At 53.4% G+C, this 14,299-nt stretch overlaps 1 protein-coding gene across 1 annotated transcript in view; it reads right to left on the bottom strand.

Moving 5' to 3' along the window:
• Positions 1-387: 387 nt before the first annotated feature.
• cbfa2t2 (CBFA2/RUNX1 partner transcriptional co-repressor 2) overlaps positions 388-14,299 on the bottom strand; it is a gene marked incomplete at its 5' end in the record, with an annotated part of 36,732 nt that continues 22,820 nt past the window's right edge. Inside the window, 10 exons of the mRNA XM_083667730.1 lie at positions 388-1,093; positions 1,913-2,103; positions 2,432-2,500; positions 4,121-4,319; positions 4,719-4,804; positions 6,824-7,074; positions 7,277-7,479; positions 9,800-9,889; positions 10,295-10,536; positions 10,706-10,882. Of these exons, the coding sequence (XP_083523856.1) occupies positions 746-1,093; positions 1,913-2,103; positions 2,432-2,500; positions 4,121-4,319; positions 4,719-4,804; positions 6,824-7,074; positions 7,277-7,479; positions 9,800-9,889; positions 10,295-10,536; positions 10,706-10,882 (1,856 nt within the window). The 3' untranslated portion in view covers positions 388-745. The remainder of the gene's footprint in view (positions 1,094-1,912; positions 2,104-2,431; positions 2,501-4,120; positions 4,320-4,718; positions 4,805-6,823; positions 7,075-7,276; positions 7,480-9,799; positions 9,890-10,294; positions 10,537-10,705; positions 10,883-14,299) is intronic.

Raw genomic sequence — 14,299 nt, 5'->3', positions numbered from 1 at the left:
AACCCTCCTCCTCCTCCTCCTCCTCCTCCTCCTCCTCTCTTCAGCTTTATATACACACAACGGCAAACTAGGAAATATGTAGTGAGCGTTTAAACCGTCACTCCTCACACTGAAGAAAAAGGGATCAATGAAAGCTCTCACAGCCTCCCTGCTTCTCTCTCTCCCTCTCCTCCCAAAACCCTCCGTCCACAGCTCCCCCCCCCCCCCCCCCCCCCTCTCTGTCGTCTGCCAGGGTTGGGAGGCTGGACGCAGAGAAACAAAGTGTCCATCTGTCAGGCAGATTGTCTGTTTTGTCCAGCTGATGACGGTGACTAGTCCGCCTAGTTTCCATGGCTGATCTACCCACCGTCACCAACAGCAACAACCACTCCCTAGTTTGTCCTCATTCGCTTCCTCGGAGTGTCACATGTGACACTGTGACATCACCCCCCCCCCCCCCTTTTGGAACGTCCCTTTTCCTGTCCATGACATCGCTCCCCCTCGGCCGTGGGAGGTCGGCTCCCAGAGCTGTGGGTCATCATAAAGTCTTCAACAGCTTCCTTCCTCCCTCCCCTCCTGTCTCCTCTCCTTCACAACGTCCCGTCTGAAAACACGTGGAGCGGTTTCAGAGTGACACCCCATTAAACACATCCAGTCCTTTCACCCATCAGTGAAGTTGTGAAGGAGAGGACACCGGACCAGGAAGCGTGTAGTGTCGTGTGATTAAGTGTGAGTGCGAGTGTCCGTCAGTCCCTCCCGCTGGGTCCTAGTGTCCGTTGGTCTCGGGGGCGGGGGCGGGGGCGGGGGTGGAGGAGGAGGGGGTGGAGGAGCGGGAGGCGACCAACGCCTTCTCCCCCCCGGGGCTGGAGGCGGTGGGGACGCTGTCGTTGGGCGTGGCCTTGCCCCCGGGGGTCAGCCCTGCGGAGGCCATCCCCCCGGCGGTGGCCCGGGTGGCTTTGGGGGCGGACACGGGCTTGGGCTGGGCCTGGAGGCCGGGGCTGCAGATCAGGTGGTGTCGCTCCCAGTCCTTGTGCTGGCAGAAGGAGCCGCAGTAGCGGGCGGCGTTGCAGCCGCTGCACGTCTCACTGGCCTTGCGACCGCAGTTCCAACAGCACTGAGAGAGGGAGGGAGAGAGAGAGAGAGATTAGTATACTAAAGTAGTACACAGTTGACCACTCTGTGTGTGTGTGTGTGTGTGTGTGTGTGTGTGTGTGCGCACGTGTATATATATATACACACATATATATACACTCACCCAGCACTTTATGAGGAACACTATACTAATACTTGGTAGGGCCTCCTTTTGCTCTCAAAACAGCCTCAATTCTTTGTGGAAACATTCCTTTGAGATTCTGGTCCATGATGACATGATTGCATCACGCAATTCCTGCAGATTTTTCAGGTGCACTTTCAAGCTGTGAATATCTCCCGTTCTACCATATCCCAAAGGTGTTCTATTGGATTCAGATCCGGTGACTGAGAAGGCCTCTGAAGAACACTGAACTCATTGTCATGTTCATGAAACCAGTTTGAGACAACTTTTTTTTTTTTTTTTTAACCACTTTGTGACATGGTGCATTATCATGCTGGAAGTAGCCATTAGAAGATGGGTAAATTGTGGCCATGAAGGGGTGCACATGGTCAGCAACAATACTCAAATAGCCTGTGGCATTTGATGATTGATTGGTATTAACGGGCCCAAAGTGTGCCAAGAAAACATTCCCCACACCATTACACCACCTCCACCATGAGAAGGTGTACAGGCGTTCCTGATAAAGTGCTCGGTGATTGCACATTGTATATGTGTGTGTGTGTGTGTGTGTGTGTGTGTATGTGTGTGTGTATGTGTGTGCGTGCGTACATATGTGTGTGTGTATGTGTGTGTGTATGTGTGTGTGTGTGTGTGTGTATATAAAGGTGTGTGTGTGTTCACCTCGCTGGAGTCCTCCTGCTCGTTGATGACCAGTATGGCGTCCTCGGCGGCCTTCCTCTTGGCGTCTGCCAGGGTCTTCTCCATCTTGGCGCGCTCGGAGGCGATCATCTCAAACGCCTTCTGCTCCGCCTCGGCCACCGCCTTCTGGACCTCGTCCATCGCCTGGCGCTTCACCTCGTTTACAGCGTCCTCTGCAGGTGGGGAGGGGTACTGATTGTTACCATGGTAATTATTATTATATATATTTTTTATTTTATTTTTTTACAAATTTTGGCAGGGTGCCACTATGCTATAGAGCCGCATACCAGCTCTGTCCGTGCTTCAGCCGACGGCAGCCATTACAGAGACTGGCAGTTAAGTTTGAATTGAATTTGAACTCGAACTTGAACTGAAGCACGTACAGATCTGAGACAGGCTAATGACTGCTGGTAGGAGATGTGTATTGTGCAGCTTTGAGCAACAACAACAACAACAACAACAACAACAGGAAACCTGGGGACACGGTGCTGCTGTACTCACCGGCTTTCCTCCAGATCTCATCTGGCACGTATCCTGAGCCTGGCCGCGGCGCAAAGTCTCTCTGAGAGTCTGTAGACGGAGAGAGAGAGAGGGGGGGGGGGGGGAGGGGGGAGGGAGGGAGGGAAGGAGAGGGGGGGGGGGGGGGAGGGAAGGAGGGAGAGAGGGGGGGGGGGGTTGCAGTTAGCACCTGTCAGACTGGATTAAAACCTGTCATTTTAGATGATGTCTAATGTAGGCAGTGTTGACAGTCAAAGCCACGTCAGCGAGCTCATTCACAGATGCACGTTTTCAACACCAGACCGCAGACTTGAGAAAGACGAGGCATGAATCCTGATATGATAATGGATGTTATTCTGCCTTGGATGTGCTTTCCTCGGGGCTAGACACGGCCCTGCTACCTTCTACTAGAACTGAAGAGACCTGGAGGCAGCCTTAGAGAGAGAGAGAGGGAGAGGGAGAGGGAGAGAGAGAGAGAGAGAGAAAATATGAAGGCGAGAGAGATACAGACAGAAAGAGGCTAAGAGAATATGAGAGAGAGAGAGTGATGGAGCAACAGAGAGAGAGAGAGAGAGAGAGAGAGAGAGTGATGGAGCAACAGAGAGAGAGAGAGAGAGAGAGAGAGAGAGAGAGAGAGAGAGAGAGAGAGAGAGAGAGGAAAATGGACAGGGAGAGAAAGAGAAAGAGAGAAAGAAAGCTATCGAGTGTGTTGTGTGCTGCCCTGGTCCATCCCACCCAGACCCCGGGCCCAGCTCCTCCCTCCCCGTCTCCCTGCTGCCCAGGCTGGGCCTGGGCCTGGGCCTGGGCCTGGGCCTGGAGTGGGCACCGTGCTGGGCACACAGATGGTGCCCTGGCCCCTTCTCTGCCAGCCAGCTCTGGGTCTCTGGGCCCCGCCAAGACGGCCCTTCTGTGCCCAATCTGGACTGGGCAGTGCTGGCACCTGTCTGTGGCTTTGGACCAGCGTCGCCCGCAGAGACTGGCACTCGGAGAGAACACTGCCAGTACACAGCAGACTGGAGGACAGCAGGGCGCTGGGGTGTTGCAGAGGGAGGCTGCAGTTCTCGCGGCCGACCACCAGAGGGCAGCGCGTGTATGGAGGGGAATGGGGAGGGAGGACAGCTTTTATGCTGCATAGGAGCTCAACAGTTGAGAGGAGTAGGAACATAGGGAACATTCTACTCCTCCTTTTCTCTCTCTCTCTCTCTCTCTCTCTCTCTGACTCACCACTCCTTTTTTATTCAAATGTATGCAAACCTCACAACATCCAAATGAGGTCGTCTGCCTTTAGCAGGAAGTCCAAAGGTTACTGATGAAGGCTGCTTGTAATACATAATTTGCATCTGGCACACTTGTGTGTGTGTGTGTGTGTGTGTGTGTGTGTGTGTGTGTGTGTGTGTGTGTACCTACCAAAGGTGAGTGTGTGTGTGTGCGTTTGCGTGCGTGTGTGTGCCTGTGTGTGTGCGTGCGTGCATGTGTGTGTGTGTACCTACCGGAGGTGTGTGTGTCTGTGTACCTACCAGAGGTGAGTGTGTGTGTGTGTGAGTGTGTGTGTGTGTGTGTGTACCTACCGGAGGTGAGTGTGTGTGTGTGTGAGTGTGTGTGTGTGTGTGTGTGTGTGTGTGTGTGTACCTACCGGAGGTGAGTGTGTGTGAGTGTGTGTGTGCGTGCGTGCGCCTGTGTGCGTGTACCTACCGGAGGTGTGTGTGTCTGTGTGGGGGCTGTGGGTCTTGGAGAAGGGGGCGGTGGCGGCCCCTCCCTTGCGGGGGTCGTCGTGCTCGCTGGAACGCCGTCTCCAGTAGTTGAGCTCCTCCCGGTCCGACTCCTGGCAGCGCCGGAGCACGCTCACCGAGCGGCGCGTCTTCTCCACCATGTCTACGATGCAGTTCAGCACCTGAGGAGGGAGGGAGGGGGGAGGGGGAGGGAGGGAGGGGGGAGGGAGTTAATGAAAATATTACTATGATGAAAAGAGGGATGAAATAGCAGGACATAAAGGGAGGTGACAGAGAGCTAGTCATAACACTCCTTATCTACAGCGGGGGGAGGCCGGCGGAGGTAGAAATCGGAGGACGGAGGCTCACTGTAACGCATGGGACGGAAAGAGGAACGGTCTCCGGCACACGTGTGCAGTTAGCACCCGTCAGACGGCGTCAAACACGCTCCTTCACCTCGTGTCTGGTACCGTCCTCCGATTTCTACCTACGCCAGCCTCCCCCTACCGACCGACACAGCTACTTGTACAACCAATCACGGGCCACCAGAGTAGGAACACAGCCTATGGAGAGAGACTTACGTGGTCCAGGTGCCTCCACTCGTCCGCCCACTCCCTGTCTGTCAGCCTGTGGTCCACCGGCTCCTCGCGGTAGGCTCCATTAGTGCCTGAGTAAAATACACGGTGATTATCGCACTCGTAATAATAATAATAATAATCATCATAGTGGAAGGGCAGGAGGAGGAGGAGGAGGAACCCCCCCCCCCTCACCGCAATCGATAGGAGAGAGAGAGAGGGGCTCGCCGTAATGCAACCGCAAAAACGTGGTCCACGCTGTTAATGGTCTTATTTCATTACGGCCATTCCTTAGTGACTGTGTGTGTGTGTGTGTGTGTGTGTGTGTGTGTGTGCTGTCTTTGTGGAGAGTGTCAACTGCCCTACATACCAGAGAGAGAGAAAAAATGAGAGAACAAGAGAAGAAAGAAGAGAGTAACTGTCTGAAAGAGACTGATAAGGGTGACGGAGAAAGACAGAGCATGAGAGAGAAATAGAGACTGAAAACAAGAAAGAGACAGAGAGAGAGAGAGACAGAGAGAGAGAGACAGAGAGAGAGAGAGAGAGAGAGAGAGACACAGAGAGAGAGAGAGAGGCCTCTGCCTTTGACGAGAAGCAGACTCCAGCTCCAGCATGCCGCTCTGTGGTTTGCCCCACATCTGGAAATCAGCTGTCAACCACCACCAGCCCTACCAACCCCCCCCCCCCCCCCCCCCCCCAGCCCCTCTCCTCCCACATCCCCCCCCCCCCCCCCGGCCTCCCCTGGCTGGGCCGCGCAGCGAGGAGAGAGGCCCCCTGGTCTGGAGGTCTGGAGCTGGCCTCGCAGCATTCCAGCAGGGAGACGCTCAGACTGAGTGGTACAGGGCGGGACCACTTCTAAAACACACACGCACACACACACACACACTCCTAGTCAGAGGCACCAACACATAACCACATGCACGCCACATTGGCTTACTAATAAACACACACACACACGCACACGCGCATGCACACACACACATGCACATGCACACACACACTGCTGTTTTTCATCAGTGTTCCCTAGTTCAAAGCTGTGTGAGCTGAAGTGGCGGCAGGCTGGCGGCACGGGACATAGGCCTCGTAAACACTCACTGGGAGAGAGAGTGTGCGTGTGCATGTGTGTGTGTGTCGACAAAAGGTGTGTCTCCCGGTGTGAACTACTGCAGTTTCCTCTGGGAGCTGACACATACCAGATGGAACACAGATATACAACAGAGTAGATATGCAGATGGGACACAGATATACAACAGAGTAGATATGCAGATGGGACACAGATATACAACAGAGTAGATATGCAGATGGGACACAGATATACATCTGTATGTGGATCTCTCTCTCTCTCTCTCTCTCTCTCTCTCTCTCTCTCTCCCCCTCTCTCCCTCTCTCCCTCCCTCCCTCCCTCCCTCCCTCCCTACAGATGGGACACAGATATATAACAGGCTAGATCCTAACGTCTCCTCATACACTTCCCGGCTAGTAGGGCTTCGTTTACAAACACGTGGGGTCCATATCTCTGTGATCTGTCATTGACGTGGCATGTGGATGGACCCACACACACACACTCAGACCACCCATTAGAAACTTCATACCGACCACAGAAAAGGCAGTGTGTGCGCGTGTGTGTGTTTATGGGGAAACCTCTGTGTTGGTTGGATCTAAAACACAGGACAGGGCAGGTTTAACTGCGAGAGGGAAAGAAGGATATCTCCCCGTTGCTTCAGTATACAGTGCGTGTGTGTATGTGTGTGTACGTGTGTGTGTGTGTATATATATATATATATATATATATATATATGTGTATGTGTATGTGTGTGTATATATTACATACATATATCTCTCTGTGTTTGTGTGTGTATGTATGTATGTATGTACAGTATGTGTGTGTATGTATGTACAGTGTGTGTGTGTATGTATGTACGTACAGTGTGTGTGTGTATGTACAGTATGTGTGTGTATGTACAGTATGTGTGTGTATGTACAGTGTGTGTGTGTGTGTGTGTGTGTATGTACAGTGTGTGTGTATGTACAGTATGTGTGTGTATGTACAGTGTGTGTGTGTGTATGTATGAACAGTGTGTGTGTGTGTGTGTGTGTGTGTGTGTGTGTACCTGGTAGTCTGGGCCTGTCCTTCAGCTCCCGTAGTTCCAGGATGCGGTGGCTCTCCCGGTGCAACAGGTGTGGCGTGCTGATGTCATCCAGGGCGTAGTGCTGCAGGGGCGGCGGTGTGGGGTGGAGCTGGGTGCCCAGGGGCAGCGGGTGGGCGGGGCTGTGGCGGGGGGCGGGGCTGATGGTGCAGATGCGCTTGGCGGGGGGCTCCAGGGGGCCGGAGGGTCGCTCGTGGAAACCGTTCTCTTTCCCCCTGCTGGAGAGACAGAGAGAGAGAGAGGGAGGAGGAGAGAGAGAGAGTTTAACTTGTGTAGTGTTGTAGGGGATGCTGTGGGCCACCTTAGTCTGGTGTGTGTACGTGTGTGTACATGTGTCCGTGTCTGTGTGTGTTAGTGCATCCGTGTGTGTGCGTCCGTATGTGTGCGTCCGTATGTGTGTGTGTGTGTGTGTCTAACCTGCTGGGGCTGTGTCTCTTGGCGGCTGCGGCGGCGGCGGTGGCCGGGTCGCTGGGCTCCATCAGCAGCTCTGAGGAGTCGGGCGGGGAGGCCAGCGTGGTGCTGAGCAGCAGGTGCTCGTGTTGGGACAGGTACTGGGCCGGGGTCTGCTTGGCCGCACGGGCACAGTGTAACAGCTCTCTCTGGAGGAGGGGCAGGTTAGCCTGGGGGGGGAGGGAGGGGAGGGAGGGAGAGAGAAAGGGAGGGAGGGAGAGAGAGAGATTTTGGTCAGTTTTGAACAACACAACACACTTTGTCTGTGCAAATTCACAAAAAAAAAAAACTAGAAACTAAAACACAAATCAGAAAAGGTATTTTTAAACATTGTGAGAACCGGAGGCCCAGATCGTCGCCGTGTCACAGGAATGTCACCGCGGAGACGCCACGGAAACGCCATGGCGACACTACAGGGAGACTACACAGAGACGTGTCACTATGGAGACCCCCCCTCCCCCCGAGAGGAGACGTAGAGCAGACAGCTGAGCTCTACCAGCCTAGAGAGGCCAACCTACTCCAGACCCCCCCCCCCCCCCTCCCCTCCCCCCCCTCCCTCCCTCCCTCCCTCCATCTAAGAGAGACACAGAGCAGACCTCCCAGCCCCAACTAGGTCCTGTCTCCCCTCTCCAGCCTCCACACACACACACACACACACACACACGTCTGTCTGTCACTGGTCTAACTCACACAATCCATAACCCAAACACACAATGCATCACTGATGTGTCTCTACCAACCCCACTGAGGATGAAGTGAACCAGGGGAGAGGAGAGGAGAGGAGAGGAGAGGAGAGGCAGAGACTTGTACAAAGAAGGGGGGGGGGGGGTTGGGACTGGTTGGGACTGGTGAAAAACAGGGGTTACGGGGTTGGAGCTGGAGGAGTAGCCAGGCAGAGTGTCAAGAGAGAATGCAGGGGTTGAAAGAGAGATGAATAGAGACAGAGAGATAATGTGAAGCAGAGAAAGACAGAGCGAGAGAGAGAGGGAGTTTGCGGGGGTGAAGGGAGGAAGAGAGGAGAACAAGAGAAAGAGATAGCATCCTTTCTCTCTCTCCCTCTTCTTAATGAGAACCAGACCCCGGCATGCTTCTGATTACACTCACTTCCTCACAGCCTCCACCTCCACTTAAGACCCTTACACACGCACGCACATACACACACACACACACACACACCCCGCTATCACTCCCTTACTCCCCCCTACACCCCTCTACTTCTGACACCCCAAACCCCCTACACTCTTCCTCCCCAGGGCCCCTGTTCATTCTCCACGTGTGTGTGTGTGTGTGTGTGTGTGTGTGTGTGTGTGTGTGTGTGTGTGTGTGTGTGGTGGGGGGGGGGTTAATCTGCAATCTCTTGACGGATGCTAGCTCTCGGCGGTGTGCCAGGGCAGCTGTACGCCAACCTTTAATGTGACGCTGTGTCCATATGGCACAGAGCTGCGCCCAGAACAGAGGAGAGGCAACGGTTTATAGGCATGTTTCACACTTCCGAGCTCTCCCTCTTTTTCCCTCTCTTTCCCTCTCTGTCTCTCTCTCTCGTTCTGTCTCTCTCTCTCTGTTTCTCTCACATCTCTCTCTCTCTCTTTCTCTCTCGTTCTCTCTATCCGCCTGCACATGGCTGAAGAAGGTTCTAGAGCAGGAGAAGTTGGGGAGCCCCCCCGTCGTAAATTAGAAATAAAAAAAGGGGGGGGGGGGGTGTCTCTCAGACGGACGGGGGTGTAGAGGTGAGAGAGAGGTAACCGTGGAGACAGAGCAGATTTCTCAGGAAACAGTAGAACAGCAGACAAGTGACAGGGGAAGAGTTACGGTCCAGCCCAGAGAGAGAGAGAGAGAGAGAGAGAGAGAGAGAGAGAGAGAGAGAAAAGCTCTTTACAAGTATCCTCTTTCAGCCTTGTGTTACAAAGACACTCAAGATACGACCCAGTCACTTGTTCATTCAACACACACGCGCACGCACACACACACACACACACACACACACACACACACCCACACACACACACACACACACAGGCACACCGACTGCAATGTTACTCCAGGGAACGGAATTGACAACTGTAATCACTTTTATATAACTAATGAGTCGTCTGTTCAATGTTCGAGTTCATTAACTGTAATTATTAGGCTCTCAGTCGATGCCCGCGCCTCCTACTCTGCTCGCATTGCTTTCATTATCTCGCATGTTGAGAGGGTATCGATTAAAGCTTTCAGAAGCGACGGGTAATTATAGCTTCATCTGCCAGACGCCATTAAAACCCTGGATGAGAGGAATAGTCATCATCACTTTGACAACAAACATCAGCATCTCCCGTGAATTAGAAACAGTCATTGTCCTCCTCCCCCAACATCAGAGAGGTCTGGACTGGACAAGTGCTCCCGTCTCTAGGCCATGGATGTTATCTAACCTGAGACACACACACACACACACACACGTGTACACACACACACACGTGTGTACACACACACACAGGCGAGGAAGATGTTTACCTTGAGGAAGGGGATGACGAAGGGCCGCAGGGGGAAGTTGGTGGCCTCCTGAAGCCGCGAGTGGAACTCCTCGATGGTGACGGTTGAATTCTGGGAAAACCGCGGAGGGAGAAGAGATTAACCAATCGCAGTTCATCTTTCAGACATAAGGGATGGTTCTTACATCGACCCTGTATCCATATCACTCCCTCACACTCTAAATCTCAAGAGAGTCTCTCCAACCACAAGGTTGCTTTAAAATGCAGCGTTTCTAGAAAGGTCAATACGTTTAGACCAGGGGAGGCCGGCCGGAGGTAGAAATCGGAGGACGGGGCCTCGTTGTAATGCATGGAACGGAACGAGGAACGGCATCAAACACAAGGCGGAACGGAATGGGGGACGGACGTTTGACACCGTTCCATGCATTACACAACGAGCCCCCGTCCTCCGATTTCTACCTCCGGCCGACCTCTCCCCCTGGTGGTCTAGAGACATCAGCGTGATCCCGGGACTCACCACGAGGGCCAGCACCAGGCTGCGGACGCTCTCCCCGATCTCGGGCGAGATGTCGTTGCCGAACTGCTGCAGCGTCGTCAGGAAGCGCTTGAGCTTGCTCAGCTGCCGGGCGCCGCACGTGGCCGGCAGCTGCTGATTGGCCAGCGACGAGGACGAGGACGAGGAGGGCCCGTTGCTGTAGCGCTGGGGTGGCGAGGGGACGGCGTTCAGGGTGGGCGGGGAGTGGTGGATCCCATTGGTCACTGAGGAGGAAGGAGGAGGAAGGAGCCAATGAGGGAGGAGGTTCGGGAAGGAAGACTCAGAACAACATTTCCTTTGTTCGACAGATGTCGTTGACGATGTTTGTCGGGAGCGATAAAGTTGTGTTGTTTTTTTTTTTTGGGGGGGGGGGGGTGTCGGGCGGAGGCTTACGTGTGGTGGAGGAGAAGGAGGCCGACCGTGGACCGGTGGGGTTGACGGAGGGCAGGGGGGGCATGGTGAGGCTGCTGCTGCTGCTGCTGCTGCTGGGGGGGGGGGCCGGTCTGGGGTGGTGAGTCTTAACAGCACCAGGGGAACCGGGCATGGCAGGGCTCTTCTTCTCTCTACTGTCTGGAAAACGAGAGGGAGAGGGGGAGAGAGAGGGAGAGGGGGAGACATGGTCAAAATACAAATAAAATTGAACTGAATATATCCATCCATTTGGTAGTGGTTCCACAACAGAGCGGTGTGAGCGACAGACTGAGAGAGAAGGTAAGAGAAGGAGAGAGAAAAATGGAGCAACAGAGAGAGACAGAGAGGAAAATGGAGAACGAGAAAGAGAGAGAGGAAAATGGAGAACGAGAAAGAGAGAGAGGAAGATGGAGAACGAGAGAGAGGAAAATGGAGAACGAGAAAGAGAGAGGAAAATGGAGAGAGAGAAAGAGAGAGAGAGAGGGGGAGGAAAATGGAGAGAGAGAAAGAGAGAGAGAGAGAGGGAGGAAAATGGAGAGAGAGAGAGAAAGAGAGAGACTGACCACGCATACAAAAAAAAAAGAGCCACCCAAGCTTCACTCAGCTCAATTCTCTATTCTCAGCGCAGAGGCTTGGGGTCCTAGCCTCCGCATTGTTCAAGAACCCCCCCACCACCTCGCACCCCCCCCACACACACACACACACCCCTCCCCCCCTGGTGGACCAGATGTCTGGGCCCTGGCCTCCAGCCTCGTTTGGGCTCCTCCTGAGGAGCAGAAGTGCTGATGAAGAAGGCCATTGTTGGGGAGAAGAAAGCCCCGTCATTGAGCCGGGAGGCGGCCAAAGGGACTGGGCTATTTCACGCTTTACTAACAAGACGGCCAAAGCTTTTTCACTGTTAAATGCATAAACTTCTCAATATGCTCGTTGGGGGGCTCTGAATAGGCCCACCAGAGAGAGAGAGAGAAAGAGAGAGAGGGAGGGAGAGAGAGAGAGAGAGAGAATGAGAGAAGGAGAGAGAGAGAGAATGAGGGAGGGAGGGAGAGAGAGAATGAGGGAGGGAGGGAGAGAGAGGGAGAGAGAGAGAGAGGGGGAGAGAGAGAGAGAGAGAGAGGGAGAGAGAGGGAGAGAGAGACAGAGAGAGAGAGAGAGGGAGAGAGAGGGGGTAATCTTGGATCAGAGGGACGTCTTTGTTCCGGCCGAGCCGTGAAGCCGGCGTCGTGTCTCCATTACCGGAGGATCAGACGCAGCAAACTGCTTCTGGAACAACGACGAATAGGCAAGCAAGGGGTCAGGGGTCAAGGGGTCGAGGGAATGGCTTAGGTTCAATGGAGTTCCATGGTTTTGGGGGGGGGGGGGGGGGGGGGTCTATGAAACGGCTCTATGGTGGTCACTGCTGTGGGACTGGCGGGGGGAGGCGGGGAGGTAGTTCATCAAGAGGAAAGCAGCTTAAAGTGAACGGTGGGTTCTCAATGGAATGCTGTATGGTAAGCGTGTAGGCTAGTGGTTTTCAGAGAGAAAACCTGAAGGACTCAGTGTGTGTGTGTGTGTGTGTGTGTGTGTGTGTGTGTGTGTGTGTGTGTGTGTGTGTGTGTGTGTCCGTGTCCTATTTGAAATATGTTTCTGGGGCAGATAAACATTAAATACAGATTACTGAGCATGTAGACACACACACACACACACACACACACACACTTGGGTTGACATGAACTCTTGCTCCGCTGCACCCCGTGATGTGACAGCTCCTTTGGCCCCGCTGCACCTGAGCCCCTCTGCACCTGATCCTTCATCCCCCTCTCCCCTTCTCCCATCCTCCGCCCTTCATCCCCTTCTCCTTTCTCCTCTTCCCTTCTCTCCTCTCCTTTCTCCTTCTGCCATTCTCGCATCCTCTGCCCTCTTCCGTCTTCTCCCATCCTCCACCCTTCATCCCCCTCTCCCATCCTCCGCCCTTCATCCCCCTCTCCTTTCTCCTTCTGCCATTCTCTCATCCTCTGCCCTCCTCCCTTTTCTCTCATCCTCTCCCTCTTCTCATCTACTTTCCTCTTCTCTCTCTTCTCCTCCTCTGCGGTTCTCTCTCTCCATCCTGTAGCTTGCCTGCCATCCTTCCACCTGTTCATCAACGCAGGGGGCAGGAAGGAGGGCTCTCACACACACACACACACACACACACACGCACACGGCTCGCTCGCTCTCTCTCTCTCTCTCTCTCACACACACACACACCACACACACTCACATGGTGCCAACAAACACACACACACACACACACACACACACACACACACACACACACAGTGCCAACACACACGGCAGGGGAGCAGCCTGCAGCACACACACACACACAGGTTCCAAGTCTCCACACACACACACACACACACACTCCGTATGGCCAGGAAATTAGGATGACGTCTCAATACCATAATCCAGGAGACATATGGCCTTCCTATCACCAGAACACCTTCATGTAGTTTAATAATAACCACCTCCTCCATGTCAACAACATCTAGATGCATGGCGGGGGTGGATTCAGGGCTTTCCAATGCTTGACAAACACTGACAAAGTCATGAGTCATGAGCTCATAAAGTAATTATTTTGGTACCAAATACCGGCTCAACTCCACATTGTGTGTGAATCCTACATTGGTTTCAACACCCTGATTTGGGTGCCATCATGAAACGTACATGGAATCACACGTTACACATTACGTCATGTCAAAACACACAATGACCAGATTTGCGATGTGTCGTCCTTATAAAGTCTGTGTCTCTCTGAGATCTAAGGTCTCTTTATGGAGAGGAAGAGAGGAGAGGAGAGGAGAGGAGGAGAGGAGAGGAGAGGAGAAGAGGAGAGTTCGGAGAGAGGTGAACACGTCACATGCTAAGGTAGCAGAAGGCCCAGGGAGACGCACTCTGCTTCTCAATGAGGAGCCACATTTAGACGACTCCATTAGACTAGAGCACCTGAGACCCCTACACAGATGCTACCTCAGCTCAGACACACACACACACACTCTCACGACCGTGCGCGCACACACACACACACACACACAGGACTGCACATACACAGCCACGTGCGCGCACACACACACACACACACAAACTGCTATTAGAGTACATAGAGAGTAGGGTGTATTGTTGGCTGAAGGACACAGCTTTGTTTACAGGTGAATGTTGATTCAGACCAGGAGTCAGAGGGACACTGTCTGGCTGCTCTGACTGCCACCTGTCACCCTGTCAGAGGACAGAGAGAGTCGACAACAAAGGAAACCGTTCTGAACGGCTAGACTTGACACCATACGCACCTCTGCCACAGGGGTGGCAAAGGTTACCACAGAGTAAGACTCAAAATCACTCAAATGTCACTGTAAAAGTCTACGTGTAATGTAGAACGAGATTGAGAAATGTTTGTTTACCCAAGCAAACATGCGTCTAACGATACAATACCGGTTGCCTTGTTCGTCAAGGAAATGAGTCAATAAAGCAGTTAAGAGACAATACATTATGTGCTTGTTGATATTGATATGATGCAGCCCCTCCCTTGATAGCCACACAAACCCCTACAGGGTGAAGATACCT

This window comes from Argentina silus (genome assembly GCF_951799395.1).
Source record: "Argentina silus genome assembly, chromosome: 4".
Classification (NCBI taxonomy): domain Eukaryota; kingdom Metazoa; phylum Chordata; class Actinopteri; order Argentiniformes; family Argentinidae; genus Argentina; species Argentina silus.
Note: the sequence above shows the minus strand (reverse complement) of the source record. Positions and strands in the feature narration are given on the sequence as shown.